Source organism: Chanos chanos, chromosome 2 (genome assembly GCF_902362185.1).
Source record: "Chanos chanos chromosome 2, fChaCha1.1, whole genome shotgun sequence".
Classification (NCBI taxonomy): Eukaryota; Metazoa; Chordata; class Actinopteri; order Gonorynchiformes; family Chanidae; genus Chanos; species Chanos chanos.
The window spans coordinates 48,186,636-48,201,238 of NC_044496.1; the positions used below are offsets into that span (position 1 = coordinate 48,186,636).

General features: G+C 40.7%; 2 protein-coding genes across 2 annotated transcripts; both read right to left on the minus strand.

Moving 5' to 3' along the window:
• Positions 1 to 1,310: 1,310 nt before the first annotated feature.
• LOC115804984 (extensin-3) lies at positions 1,311 to 2,533 on the minus strand. Its single transcript, XM_030765471.1, has 3 exons — positions 2,332 to 2,533; positions 1,708 to 2,091; positions 1,311 to 1,660 (listed from the first exon to the last, which is right to left on the minus strand). The coding sequence occupies exons 1-3, from the start codon at positions 2,531 to 2,533 to the stop codon at positions 1,311 to 1,313; spliced, it is 936 nt and encodes a 311-aa protein (XP_030621331.1).
• A 248-nt stretch (positions 2,534 to 2,781) lies between these two features.
• On the minus strand, positions 2,782 to 13,989 carry xpnpep2 (X-prolyl aminopeptidase (aminopeptidase P) 2, membrane-bound). The gene is made up of 21 exons (XM_030765472.1): positions 13,941 to 13,989; positions 13,092 to 13,147; positions 11,980 to 12,090; positions 11,713 to 11,776; positions 11,063 to 11,167; positions 10,304 to 10,390; positions 8,927 to 9,070; positions 8,465 to 8,566; positions 8,059 to 8,140; positions 7,675 to 7,876; positions 6,743 to 6,832; positions 5,889 to 5,998; positions 5,660 to 5,737; positions 5,445 to 5,516; positions 5,277 to 5,337; positions 5,096 to 5,165; positions 4,744 to 4,848; positions 4,358 to 4,417; positions 4,138 to 4,214; positions 3,929 to 4,021; positions 2,782 to 2,982 (listed from the first exon to the last, which is right to left on the minus strand). The coding sequence occupies exons 1-21, from the start codon at positions 13,987 to 13,989 to the stop codon at positions 2,782 to 2,784; spliced, it is 2,019 nt and encodes a 672-aa protein (XP_030621332.1).
• Positions 13,990 to 14,603: the final 614 nt, after the last annotated feature.

Genomic DNA, 14,603 nt, shown 5'->3' on the forward strand with positions numbered 1-14,603 from the left:
CTAATCTAAAGGAGATAGTCACCGGTCACTATGGAAACTGCTGATTTAGATATAGTTGATAAAGTTTTAGTGGCACGTGACAATGTAAAACATGAATGACAGGTAAGCCAAAGTGAAAAGATGTTTGTGAAATGAAAATGTAAGTTTTTTTTCTGTTCTGCCTCAAATATTTGATTATATGATGACCCAAGGTAGTGAGCTCATTCTTTTCATCATCTCTTTTGTTTGCTTCAGTTCCTCTTGAAACTCAGCCTTCATTTCCTGACAGACAGCAGTCGGAGTCACCGTGTCAAATGCTAATTATCTCTCTCACAAAAGACTCTCAGGAGTCTAATATCTAAAATGCTGTTGACATCCAATGGCACTAAGGGTATTTCTTTTTCTCCTCTCGAAAGGTTTTTTTTTTTTTCTCTCCAGCTGAGAGAAACACGGTCAAACAAAAGTGTGCAAAGAAAGAGCGGACGTCTCTTAAACCGCATACACCTTCCCGCGCTCTGACGGAACTGTTGCTAGGCAACAGCACCTCTGCTGGCATGAGCTCTTCACATGTGGCATCGCGAAACCTCAGATGTAGCGCTTGGAGAACAGAGGCCCTTGCATAAAGCAAACCTGAAATTTTGTTTTTGTTTTCTCATTTCCTCCATCGTTTGCTTCAGTCCCTTTATTTTGGGGTGTCAGCAACTGAAGAGCTCTTAGCAAGAGTAGAATAATGACACTGGGGATTTGGATAAATAGTGGTATTGAAGTAATATATCGTTAAGTTATTTTGCAAAAGTTTTACAGTTATGCCCAAAAATACGACTTAGTAATTTACAGCTGTAATGTGTCAACAAATTCAAAAGAGCTCCTGGTGTCAGTGATCCCTGGTAATCATGTCACCCTTGGAAACCATTGTCTAAATTGCTCAGGCAATCAGAGAGACATGACTTTTGGAAGAAACAAAAACAAATGGCATTTCTGAACTTGAAAGGTACAGTTATGCTGCCCTGCTGTAAATGTTAGAAGATGTAACAGACGCTGAGAGAACTGCTTAGACTACGTGTGGCTTGACACAGGCTTAATTTAATGAATTTTAAATCAACAAAGATTGTCTTTAAAAGACTTGCACATACACAAAAAAGCAGTGACATAAACCTCACATTTTGCTGCTTTCAAAAATTTCAAGTAATCCCACTGAACAATTTCATAAATTTGACAACAACACGTACACAACGTAGCCGGTCTACATCTGGAAATTTAAAATCGCACATTTTGTTTCAAGCTAAAAGTTTTATCAAATCTTTACACTATCACTGATATAAATTAATCTGTCATGACAGTGGACAGAGGAATGCAGCGCATAGACAAGAGGGAGTCTTATGTAGCGAAGGTATCAGCAGGAGCTGTGGAGAGGAGATGTTGAGGGGTGGAGGGTTATGGCACTGTTTGGGATATGAGTAGGAGATGTTGAAGGGTGGAGGCTTATGGCACTGGTTGGGATATGAGTAGGAGATGTTGAAGGGTGGAGGCTTATGGCACTGGTTGGGATATGGGTAGGAGATGTTGAGGGGTGGAGGGTTATGGCACTGGTTGGGATATGAGTAGGAGATGTTGAAGGGTGGAGGCTTATGGCACTGGTTGGGATATGAGTAGGAGATGTTGAGGGGTGGAGGGTTATGCACTGGTTGGGATATGAGTAGGAGATGTTGAAGGGTGGAGGGTTATGGCACTGGTTGGGATATGGGTAGGAGATGTTGAAGGGTGGAGGGTTATGGCACTGGTTGGGATATGAGTAGGAGATGTTGAAGGGTGGAGGGTTATGGCACTGGTTGGGATATGAGTAGGAGATGTTGAAGGGTGGAGGGTTACGCCACTGGTTGGGATATGGGTAGGAGATGTTGAGGGGTGGAGGGTTATGGCACTGGTTGGGATATGAGTAGGAGATGTTGAAGGGTGGAGGGTTATGGCACTGGTTGGGATATGAGTAGGAGATGTTGAAGGGTGGAGGGTTATGGCACTGGTTGGGATATGAGTAGGAGATGTTGAAGGGTGGAGGGTTATGGCACTGGTTGGGATATGAGTAGGAGATGTTGAAGGGTGGAGGGTTATGCACTGGTTGGGATTTGAGTAGGGGATGTTGAAGGGTGGAGGCTTATGGCACTGGTTGGGATATGAGTAGGAGATGTTGAAGGGTGGAGGGTTATGGCACTGGTTGGGATATGAGTAGGAGATGTTGAAGGGTGGAGGGTTATGGCACTGGTTGGGATTTGAGTAAGGGATGTTGAAGGGTGGAGGCTTATGGCACTGGTTGGGATATGAGTAGGAGATGTTGAGGGGTGGAGGGTTATGCACTGGTTGGGATTTGAGTAGGGGATGTTGAGGGGTGGAGGGTTATGCACTGGTTGGGATATGAGTAGGAGATGTTGAAGGGTAGAGGGTTATGGCACTGGTTGGGATTTGAGTAGGGGATGTTGAAGGGTGGAGGGTTAGGGCACTGTTTGGGATATGAGTAGGGTTTAAGCAATGTGAGATCTCTCTGTGGATATCTCAGCATTTGAAATATTGAACAAATATTGAAGGCTGATTTAAAAATTTTTTTTATAGATGCAGCTCTTCCTGAAAAAGGATTAACAGTCTTGTCCCAGGTTATATTGTAAAAAACATACTGCTGAGGGAGAGCTGAGTGATCTGAATGGGGTGTGTGTGTGTGTGTGTGTGTGTGTGTGTGTGTGTGTGTGTGTATGTGTGTGTACACACGTGTGTGTGTGTTTGTGTGTGTGTGTAGGAGGGGCCTCTTGGTCCTCAGAGGAACTGTTGAGTTAGGAATGTGGGCAGCACCATGAGTGTTAATGTGACGGTGGAGGCAGCTGCAGACGATCCTGCATTAGAAAATGGCTCTGTGTGTTTCATCATCCAGTCATGCTCCTCCTTCAGTCCCTGTCTCTCAAGTTCTGGACCCATCAGCCTCCGGATCTTCTCATAGTGACTGTTCAGCCAGTTCAACTACAAAGACAACAAAGCACATGGACAGTAGGAGAAGTCCGCACTGTTATAAATGGAGCTCTGGAACCTTCTATGAGATTCAGAGAGAATATATTATCACTAAGAGAATTCAACACTCACTATATCTGCACTGACTCAGAGCAAGTATGATTGTTATACTATCAAGTTTTATTGTAATGGGTTCTGCAATAGAGTTATACCCACATAACAAGTCAGAAAGAGTTATTTGTTATTTGTAATAACAAGTTATTACACTAAGTTATTACATAATAAGTTATTTGTCTTACAGACAACTGTAACTTGCTGCCAGAACTATCCAGCACAATATCAAATTGATGTTTTTGCCATATTTACACATGTATTTTCTTGTATTTGCCCTGTATGTTCTTATTCAGTTAAACAAACTCAATCATTGTAAAATGTCTGAAAAAAAGGGGGCATTCATGAGCTACAGGCCAATGTCTGTCTTCAGATTTTTTGACAAACAATGAACTTAGATTATTACTTCTCTGCACTGATCCATTAATATCAGTGTAGGTTTGTCTGACAGGAAGTCAGAAAACATAAATATTTTAACTGTGATTGAAAAAAAAAGTAACTGTGATTTTCTTAATAGCAACACAAATAAACTACTCTGCCTCTTTTTTTTTTCTTTTTTTCTTGCACTGGTGATCTCATACCACACTTATTATCAAAAACCAATCAAGTATTGTCTCAGGAGCAACGACAATTATCATAGTTTTTCAGGAAACCACTAAATGCACTCTTCAGGGCACAAACTCGCAGAACGTTTGTATAAATATGTTTCTGAGGAAGGATGTTGTGTGGGGCTTTTCAAAGGAAACTGATACTGATTAGCATAAAGAATACAGAGAGTTCACAAGAGCAGATCTGCAGTCTGGTATGCCTGTGTAGTAGTAATATAAAGTGTGCTTAGTGTTTTTACCTGCTCTGGGCTTAGAAGGGACATGTCAATCAAATTCCTGTCATATGGAACAAGAGACACTATGTCGAAAGTCAAGAAATGATCGCTCCCATACTGGAGAAGGAAAAGAGAGAGAGAGAGAGAGAGAGAGAGAGATTTAAAGTAACTATTCTGAGACTGTAAATACAAAATTACTACTGTCATATTCGAAATTTCTTTGACTGGTCTACCTTTGTTTCAGCTGGAACAGTGACAGCGATATCTTCAATCCTTATTCCAAATTCATTGGCCTTGTAGTATCCAGGCTCTACATACAATTAAACATCAATCACACATCAATAATACAATAAACTATTAAACAATGTAATTAATAGAGTGAACAAGGCCTTCTTTGAGAATACATCAAAACAATGTAATAAACAATGTAGATTATCCTGTAAGATATCCTACCAATAGAAGTGAACATTCCCGCCTGAAAGGGAATGTTATTGCTCTGAAAGCCAACTGGCCCTATGGGGAGGGAGCAAAAGGGACCATATCAACACAACAAAACAAACAAACAAACAAACAAACAAACAAGCAAACAAGCAAACAAACAAATTGAAAAACAAGAACAACAATAAAGCTCACCTTTTTACATTTAAGATTTAAGTTCTAAGGGGCCAAAAACACGAAAGAGGGAAACTTTTCTCTGAATTCAATATCAAACTGAAGATAGTGATCATTTTTGCAAGTGAAGTTCCCTTTTTTAATTAGCCAGTGATATCTATCTGCATGTGCTGAAAGACTGGTATAATGTTTAATAAGACTAAAAGCGGAAAGGCGTGTGGTCTCACATTCATGGACAGCAAAGTAATTTCCCACTCCATGTCCTGTACCATGGCCGTAGTCTAAACCCACTTCCCATAGAGCCCGACGTGCCAGGATTTCCATGTTTACACCTTAAGAGAGAGTAGAAATGCATGCACGTGCACGCACACACACACACACACACGCACGCACACACATACACACACACACACGCACACAACCAGGACCACACAGTAAGTAAAGAGGTCTGTGGAAGACTGTGTACACTTCCATTGATAGAGAGACACCTTGTGGTTAAAGAGCATGTAATTTTGCATGTGTGTGCGCTTGGGCACGTGAGATTGGGAGACTGAATAAAAGAGCATGTCAAAGACTTGCCTTTTTTCCCTGCAGGAAAGATGACTCTGGAAAGTTCAATGTTTCCTATGAGCACTCGAGTGTAGGCCTCCTTCAGGAAGTTAGAAAACAGACAGACGCGTCATTTCAAACTATCTGTCTTTTTTTTTTTTTTTTAATCATTTATAAGAGTGCGCTCGACACACTCCCAGAGCTTCCATACCTTCTGAAATGCAGTTGGCTTTCCCCAGTGCACTGTACGAGTGATGTCAGTTGTCCCATCACTGAGGAGAAGAGTTACATGTTTATTCTGGTTCAGAGAAGGTTGTGTTTACAGCATTTCCACTGGGAGATACAGGAGAGCGCAGGTGAGATATCTCTGTGTACTCACAGATATTGGCCTCCTGAATCAACAAGATACATCTCATCCACTGTCAGCTTCCTCGCTGTCTCATTCGACGGGCTGGAATATAAAAATGCATAAGAACATGCACAAACTGTAAAAAGAAAGAGAAAAGAACATGGGCAATTTGGACTCACATGAAAGGAAAAGAGAAGAGAAAACGAGGGAAGAAGGAGGTGAAGTAGATGGAGGTGTGGTAATACCTGTAGTGAGCGAGGGCAGCATTGGGTCCACCCGCAGAGATGGTCCCGAAACTTGGCCCTTTGTTGTCCTTCTGCTTACTGCACAAAGAAAGCGGAAGATACTATACACTATACAAATGAATAGGAAGCATTGTGGGTTCATAGGTATTTGTGGGTAAGGACGTGGGACTGTGTGTGTGCGTGTGTGTGTGTTTCTGTGTGTATTAGCAATGTTATGATCGTTCTGCACCTGCGACAATGGTCTACAAAATTCGCTGCAGTAATTTCAGTCTCTGTGCCCCCAGGGACTCTCTTCTCAAGCCACACCATTAACTGAATGACTGCAACAGCATCCCTCACCTACAGGCAAATGAGAGAATTCATTCAGACCACAGTGCGCTTTTTCATTATATCCTATTCCTTGCAGGTATGACTGCAACAACATCAGTCAGCGTGAAAATCACTGGTCTGAGACTTTGCTCAGAGCAGAAATAAGTAGCATATTGGCCCTGATCCAGAACAGCCAGGGTTCTAGAAATGACAGGCAACATAGGCATAGCTTATTACAAAAGGTCAGCTTGGTCAGATTACAAGATATTGGTCACATTTAGCATTTTTGTTTTTGGTACTTGTCTGTCCCAGTGTTTTAGGCTAAGGCTTATTAGACAATACTGATGACACAGTCGAAATGTTAAAGTTTGCTTACAGAGAGAAAAAAGTTGCGAACTTTAAGGGAGTGTCTCATAATTTTATGCTGACAAACTTTGTGTGTCTGTAGCTCTGGCTCTATGGCACAGCTCAATAATGAAGTGTGTTAACAATGTGTCTGGATGTGAGTAGATGGGGGGGGGGGGGGGGGGGGGGGGGGTTGGGGGATGTTAATGGCACTGATGAAACGTTTGATCAGTACTGTGCTGGAGAAGCTGGATCCTTCTAGGGCCTAATGGAGATATGGAACAGTTCTCAGTAAATCAGCGCTAGAGCTGTATTGCATGGAGATGGAGCGTTTATATCTCCTTTATAGCCATCATGTGACAGGTGTGTGTGTGTGTGTGTGTGTGTGTGTGGGGGGGGGGGGGGGGGTGTCTTTCTGTCCTTGCTTACATGAGCTTCTCTGAGAACACGCTCCTCCGTCTGGTCCTTCACAGCCTTACTGGTCAGCACTGGAGAATAGTCCGTGGTCAGTAACTTCTCCTAAAAGATAAAAACCAGGGGCTTACACAAATAATTATACAGAGACAACCATTTAGCTTTACAGGGCTGTACACACAATAATCATTTGGTACGAAGACTTGGTACAAATTGTTGAAGAATAGTGATTAATGAAAATCAAAACAGTTCAAATAATATTGGGAGCCGTGGGGGTAAAAAAAAAGAAAGATCAGATAAAATTAAATCAGATAGATTGACCCTTGCTTCATCTTGTAATTCATAAAGGTAGACTGTACTGTTGTTCTCTACCAGATAACCTGTACAGATTTTTATTTTAGTGGTTAATTGGGTTGTTTTTTTAATCTCTCATTGCTCCTCTATGAAAATCTGGAAGATTCCAAAACATTTCTCATGTGTTTTATGCAGGTAGTTCTCAGTGGTTAACTCCACTGAACAAAAAGGCAATGTCACTGACCATAATTTCTGCTTAATTTGAGGTAATCATTTACCTAGACTCCTTAGCTGAGGATGTGATGTAAGTGTGGAAGAATTACTTGTAAAATCACAAAACTGTATCATACTACTTGATACCGGAGGACTGAATGACATGCAAAAGCCAAGAAAAGCTCAATGCTGTACATGTTGATAATGTATCTGTTTTTTGTTTCCCCTCAAAAATAATTTCTGTACAAATATAAGTGACGTAAACTTAGTATTAAAATTAAACAAGAAACAAACAAGTATAATCATCTTGTTAAATCATGTCTCTTCAGTTTGATGAAAATGCTTGCAGCTAACATTGGGACTCAGATTACCTGAATGTATGCAAACTTAACACATTGCACAGCCGTGTGAGCTGCTGTTACGGTGGACAGAAGACTGACCTGTGGGGTGATAAGCTCAAACAAGGCCTGGTTGGTGTACTCTGTGCCCACCCACACCCTCACATCTGCTCTGCTGACATACTCCTGCAGTTTAGAGCGCACTGTGTCATACCCAAATATCTTCACACATTGGGAAGGTGTGCAGGATGTAGTCAAATAACTCCTCAAATCGTCTGTTAATCTGGAAGTGTGCACAAACAGCCTGGAGAAAGAGAGAGAGAGAGAGAGAGAGAGAGAGAGAGAGAGAGAGAGTAGAGGGAAACAAGTAAATAGAAATAATAAGGAAAGGTTAAATATAACATACAATTCTCTTCACAGACATCCACTTAGACACATTGTATGGATTTGGCATGGTTTGCTTTATGTATTGAAATCATAACTCACCAGGTCTCGTTCAGAGATAGCAGAGTGTAGGAGAAGAAGAATGGGTTGTAAGGGATGTCATTACCACGCAGATTAAACAGCCCTGGAAGAACAGACGGTAACAGTGCAGTCAGCAGCTTGAATGCCCCCTGAGAGATCACTGCAATTTGTCTCCAGCTAAGATGTTAACGTGAACTGGCTATTAAACACAGCACAGCTCACCACCAGGGGGCAGTGTTGACATATTAACTCATGAACTGAAAAGACAGTTCTATTTCTACTCTTTGTTGAATTTAGTGTGGTTCACAGATGTGAACCACACTTTAGCTTCAGTGCAGTCTCACACTTGCCTCCAGTCATTTGCTTTGCATCATAGACGTGATGTATACTTGAAATGGAGTTTTGTTGTTGCTAGTGTGAATCTTACATGCAGTTTCATCCAGGGCGGAAAGCAGAACTGCGGTGGGTTTGTAGGCATTGTCATTCATTTGACGCCGTATATCATCCACCTTCATCTGCCAGGTTCTTCCTGTTCTCACAAAGACACACACACACACACACACACACACAAACACACATACACACACACACACACACACGTAAAGACAAAACCCATCTGACAAATGACCTCCTGGCTCCTCCATTTTCTAATCAAAGTAATAAATCTCCAGCATAGCAAATATTGCACAATTTATCCATAAATATATTGTCAAGTACCCAGCACTCTTAGCAAACAGTGCTGTTCTGTCATGGACAATACTTCAGAGGATAAGGTACAATAAAGCTCCTGATGGCTCTGATAGAGTTTATGGGAAGCATATGCTTTCAGTGCAGTTTGCAGGTATTTATCAGTCGTGCAATATCAGTTTGTTTGATAGGAAGCACACACCGATGATTCTGTCTGGCAGACGAGTGAGGGTTTCCTGAGAGAGAGCCGGACGATCCTTCCATATTTCGTCCACCATGTTATTGGGGATGGACTTCAGTGACAGGTTCGCTGGAGCCAGGTAGCTTTGGTAGGCGTTGAATGTCTCTGTGATGATGAAAAGGTTTATGTGATTAGAAGATAGACATCAGAGAATGAGCCTGCAATCAATGTTTTTGCATAACGTTGTTTACGTAGAACGCAATTTCTTTTGTTGTATTTTGTCGGGCTGTGACAGGCTCCAAATGGTTCATTTGTTGAATTGAGTGTACGCAAAGTCCATTTTTTGTTATCAGCATGTAACTGATTAGCTGACATAGACTACTGCTTGAATTTATGGAGCACTAACAGGGTTTGCATGGAGAGGGGAGAGACCAGGAGCTCTACTGAGTGTTTGATCTGGCTAGAAATTAATATTTCTAGATTTACCCTTACTTTGGGGGAAAAGTAAGAGTAATGTGATGCAATGAAAAGGAGCAAACATACGTTAACTGTGTGATTAGTCTCATGTAACATGAGCACTTGTTGGACGTGTTGTAACAGGATATACACATTGTAAATTAAAGGTGTTTTACTTGTATAACGCAGCATACATTTACTTGTGTGAGCATATTTACATTGTGTGTAGCCTGACTTGGTCTTTTTCATGTACATTTCCACTGTTACCCATTGTGTATTTCTGCTACAGAAATGATTAGTTATTGAAGAAACTGTGTATGTTAAAATAGAATATGTATGCCTCTTTCATCGTTTTTTTTTTCATCACACACTTTACCTTACAGGCCATCACATCTCTTTGTGTTGTTTATCAGAGTAACTATGTATAGTATAGTATAGTATAGTATAGTATAGTATAGTATAGTATAGTATGTGTAAAGAATTCTTTAGAGTATCCCTGCAGTTGGTGCTTAGGGGATGGATGGGGTTTTGATTTCTATTCTACTAGCTTGGCTTCTGTACAGCTGGACACAGAGAGAGAATTTGTGGCAAGCCTTCTGACACTGATACAGCTTCAAGCTATGGATGCTAACTGGTAGAATCTCAAGGCTCAGATATCGCAGCCATTCCATTCCATATATATCTATTCCATATATATGTTATAAGGTAACACCATTTTGTGAATGGTGGATATTTGGAGAATCTTTCCTTAATCTTTCCCAATGCAAATCCACTCATGAAAGTTTCCAGATCTGAGCTGGACTACTTAAAAACAGCCACTAGATACTACTGTTAATTGGACCATAACCTTCTCCATAAAAAGCTCTTTTATTTTATTGCTTGTTTCGATTATGCTATAACAATTTAAAACAGTGGACTTGAATGTGGTCAGAAAATACTCACGTATAGAGAAGAGGAAGGGATCGAAGCCAACCTGATGTCCCTCAGGGACCTCTGTAATCAGCCACTTACTGATGCTCTGAACAGTCACTGTGTTCCACGAGAGTTACAGTCAGTCAAATCAACCATCAACACCAACTGCCACAGTCTACAGCTGGAAATGACTATGACTGATTAACACCAGTGAACATGTGTCCATTTGGGAAATCAGTAAAATGAACTAGTTAGTTATCTATCTGTCTGTCTGTTTGTCTATCTGTTGGTTTGTTGGCCTGTCTATTTACTATCCAGAGCACTTCAACAAACAACTCTAAAAAACGTATATTGTTAACATCGGTCTCTCCAAAAAAGAAAACAGAAGTTTGTTTTTTACACAAACTATTACGGTATTGAATTTCAGGGTTGTTTCCCACAACTTGCCTGTGTGTACTTTAAAGTTGTTTCACTTGCATATTGCAGGCTGTTGTCTTCCACTGTTTGTTTTAAAACCAGACTTGTGTATAGCCTGCCATAGGCCGCTTCATACACTGGCCTTGTATTTCTTCTCTATTTCTAATGTAGTATTTATTTATTTTTTGTTGAAGTTATGTATTTTAATCATGGGACACGTATGTTCTGACATTGCTGGTTTATTCCGCATACACAATTCACATTACAAGATGTTATAGTATTTTTTTTTTTTTTTACTTTTCCTGACGTTCTTATGAAGTCTGTTTATTTTTATGTTCCGGGTGTAGTGTTGATAGCATTCTGTGTACTCACCTTCTTTTTCCAGGTCCCAGATACAGTACATTTGGCGTTCAGCCTGAATCCAATACCTGCTGTCTGTAAACAGTGCTGCTTTGTTCTGAGTAACCACTGCTGTGCCTTTAGAGGGGAAAAGAGCCAAGTCAGTCATGTCTACCTCATTTGGCTTGTTGTTGTTTAAGGCCTAATTTCAGCTGTATACAGTTTCAATCAGATGTGTATAATAAGTTTGTATTCTGCATTAATTCCAGATGTAAATTGTAACCACAGTGTAATTGCAAAATTTGTAATCACAAGTAATATGGTCGTGTTGTTATTAGGAACACTAATCAACAAAACTCAGTAGGAACCACACAACAAAGGAATCATTCCAAAAAATCTTTGGAGCAAATCAGCAAAGATCCACAGTAACAGCTTAAAAAAACTATGTTAAACTTGTAGCTATCATGTTACATGTGTTGTTATATGTGTGATTAATGCAGCAGTGGCAGCTGAATTATGTCTTCAACTAAATATCACAACTAAACACGGAAGGAATGTTCTCACACATTCCCGATTTTAGAAATGACATGTTTTTACATTAAAACTACCGCCACTGAGGGAAAGGGGGCCAATACACAAGACATTATACTCAAAGGGTTTAAAACACACACACACACACACACCTGAGGAGCCTGTGAAGCCAGAAATAAATGTCAATCTGGCATCCCTTTGGGAGATGTACTCACTCTAAGAGAGAGAACAGAAAAAACCATCAGCAACACTATATACCTTCCTACACACAGAAGAGTACAGAAGAATACAAGACAATAGACAACATAGAGGAAATGCAAATCAAACACACCTATATGCTTTTAAGTTCAACAAATCAGTCAATTAAATACTGAAGAGAAGAGAAGAGAAGAGAAGAGAAGAGAAGAGAAGAGTAATACCAGGTGAGCATCGGTCCCGGGGATGATGTAAGCACCGATGTTTAAGCGCTTCATACCATCTCTCAACTGACGGAGTCTCTCAGTCGTGTCAACAGCCGTGGGAGGATGATACTGTCACAATAAGAAAATCACTCAGCCTTTTGCTGACTTTTCACTGTTTCCACAGATTATTACAACTACATCACCAAGATGCAAAGACGAGAACGACACCTTTTGACAATATCCAGGCTTTCTGCGCTGCCAAATCCGTTTTGTGAAATATTATGTAAGTGCCTGCGGAGCTGAGGGCAGTGAAAATGTTTGTTTACAGAAATACACTTCACTATCTGTTGTTACAAATAGAAAGGTCAGAGACCCCAGATTCAGTGCTGTCTTTGTCTTTATGTACCATAGATAACAATTGTTGAAAAAATGATGAAAAACAATATTGTACAGAAATAATGGCTGTCATCCACTGTTGTATTTCCCGACATATTTTTGTGACTGTATTTCTAAATTGACTTCATATTAGATGTCACAGCATTGGAGATTTCAATAAATCCAACTGAGTCTTTCACGCTTGGTCTCACTGGACATGCCCTAACATTCATCCCTCTTCAGTCTGCGCACTGATGCACCAGGCACAAGTACACACAACCAGACACGATAAAGACTTTTAGATAAGATCCTGCACATGACAGGATGTGTGTGCGAGACGCTTATGGAGAGACATCCTGAAAATTCTGGGCAATTTCTCTTGTGATGTAAGCAGAACAGAAATATAGTTTCCCATTTATTTACAGTAGAGTTATTCGGTAAACCAAAAAGGAAGATAAAAATTAAGTTTTGTCCTCTGTGTAGACTTGAACACTAACTGCAAGGACTTCAAACGTCAACCATTATTTGCTGATCAGTTTTTGCTGTGTGAATGTCTTGGGTATGGATTGCCTCTTCTTCCTATAAACTGTGACTTTGAGTGTGAATGGATGCTGGCAGCATGTGAATGGAACTGAATGTAAATGGATGCTGTGCAGTCAGGTATATGTTGGATAGTTGTTGGTAAAACAGTCAGATAAGGAATGATAGAGAGGGGAAAAAGCAGGGGAAGGAAAAAAACAGAGAAACGGTCGTACCGGAGGGGACACGGAACAGTTTCTCTCCTCTGCCTGAGCAGCGTTACTGCTGGCCCCTGTTAGAGAAAAGAGTGGCAATACACATGCAAAAACCTTTAGCAATTAAGCGCAAGCACTGTTCTTGTGGTCATGTCAGCAAATTTCAAGATCAAAGGTACAACTGGGAAGACTTTTTTTTTTTTTTTTTTTATCATGCACTGACAAGAGCAATAACGCCTCAGCACACACCTCCAGCAACATGACAATTCAGTTAACAGCCTATTACAAGCCTAACAAGCTCAAACAAGCTAACCTTGTTATAAACATGTATCGCCTAACACAAAATATTTACTCATACCTTCTACATTTTCAACTGCTTCCTCACACAGACATACAATCACCATAAACTACCTCTGGGACATTACAAGAGGCTCGTGTAAGTTTATAAAAAGACTCATGGTATTATATATCGCCTTCATAATGCCTTAAATGTGCTGACACTAAGTTAAGGGTTACCATTTAATGCTATTAAATTAACGCTATTAAAATAGTTCAATACAGGTAAACAGACCCGATACACATATTAAGTATAGCATTTTATATATGAAACAGTAGTTTCAATGAACATTCAAATGGATTAAGAGTGTGTTCTTGTACAGAATTAATCTTCAAGCTAATGACATGCACATATATTTTCCTCATAGAAACCAGCAGATATCAAAAAGGAGCAGCAGATGGCACGTTCAGATGGAGACTTGAAAAATCCGTCTACATAGCAAGCAAAACTCTCACACTGACCAACATGAACAATTCCAACAAATCCATCACATCACATTATGATCACATAAAACTTTTTCTTTTCTCTTTTACCTCCAAGAGCCACAAGACATAAAACTAGAATCCAGCCTGAGCGGAACATGCTGAACCATCTGTCACAACCAAATCCAGAGACTGCCAGTGACAACGGAGCACATGAGTGCCTGTGTGTGTGTGTGTGTGTGTTCGGGTGTGTATATACGAGCTCTATCTGACAGCGTGCACACACGCCCTATCTCAGCTCAAACCAGCGCTCTGATCTGAATCTTGTTCAGAAGCTCAGGGGAGGAGGGAATTCTGCCTGGCATTGCTAAATTTGCTGCCGCAATAAAAGTGCTGTGTGTCCTTGCATTGTGTGTGTGTGTGTGTGTGTGTGTATGTGTGCGTATGTGTGTGTGTGTGTGTGTGTGTGCCCCTCTCTCTGTCCCTCTGTCTTTGTCTGACTGCACACTGCTCACACACTCAGGGGTACAGCCAAGCCTCTGTAGGTCACAGAGTCTAATCGTAGGCTCTGGTACAACACACTGTCCTGTCCTGTCCTCAGCCGCATTCCACTCCTCACAGAACACTCTAAATCACACAAACACACACACACACACACACACACACACAGGCACACGCACACACACAGTACTGTCTTTACCCTCAAAGCTGGACTGATTCCATCCACTATTCACTATGTAGTCTACACACATGTAATGTAATGCAAACGCTCAT

What these genes read in the sequence shown, in the direction of transcription:
- LOC115804984 (XM_030765471.1), bottom strand. Translation starts at nt 2,533, where the DNA reads ATGCTGAGATATCCACAGAGAGATCTCACATTGCTTAAACCCTACTCA. An exon ending in CCCTACTCAAATCCCAACCA is followed by an intron (nt 2,092 to 2,331) that starts GTGCATAACCCT and finishes AATCCCAACCAG; the next exon opens with TGCATAACCCTCCACCCTTC. An exon ending in CTACCCATATCCCAACCAGT is followed by an intron (nt 1,661 to 1,707) that starts GCCATAACCCTC and finishes TATCCCAACCAG; the next exon opens with TGCATAACCCTCCACCCCTC.
- xpnpep2 (XM_030765472.1), bottom strand. Translation starts at nt 13,989, where the DNA reads ATGTTCCGCTCAGGCTGGATTCTAGTTTTATGTCTTGTGGCTCTTGGA. An exon ending in ATGTCTTGTGGCTCTTGGAG is followed by an intron (nt 13,148 to 13,940) that starts GTAAAAGAGAAA and finishes TTTCTCTAACAG; the next exon opens with GGGCCAGCAGTAACGCTGCT. An exon ending in CTGGGACCTGGAAAAAGAAG is followed by an intron (nt 10,391 to 11,062) that starts GTGAGTACACAG and finishes CGTGGAACACAG; the next exon opens with TGACTGTTCAGAGCATCAGT.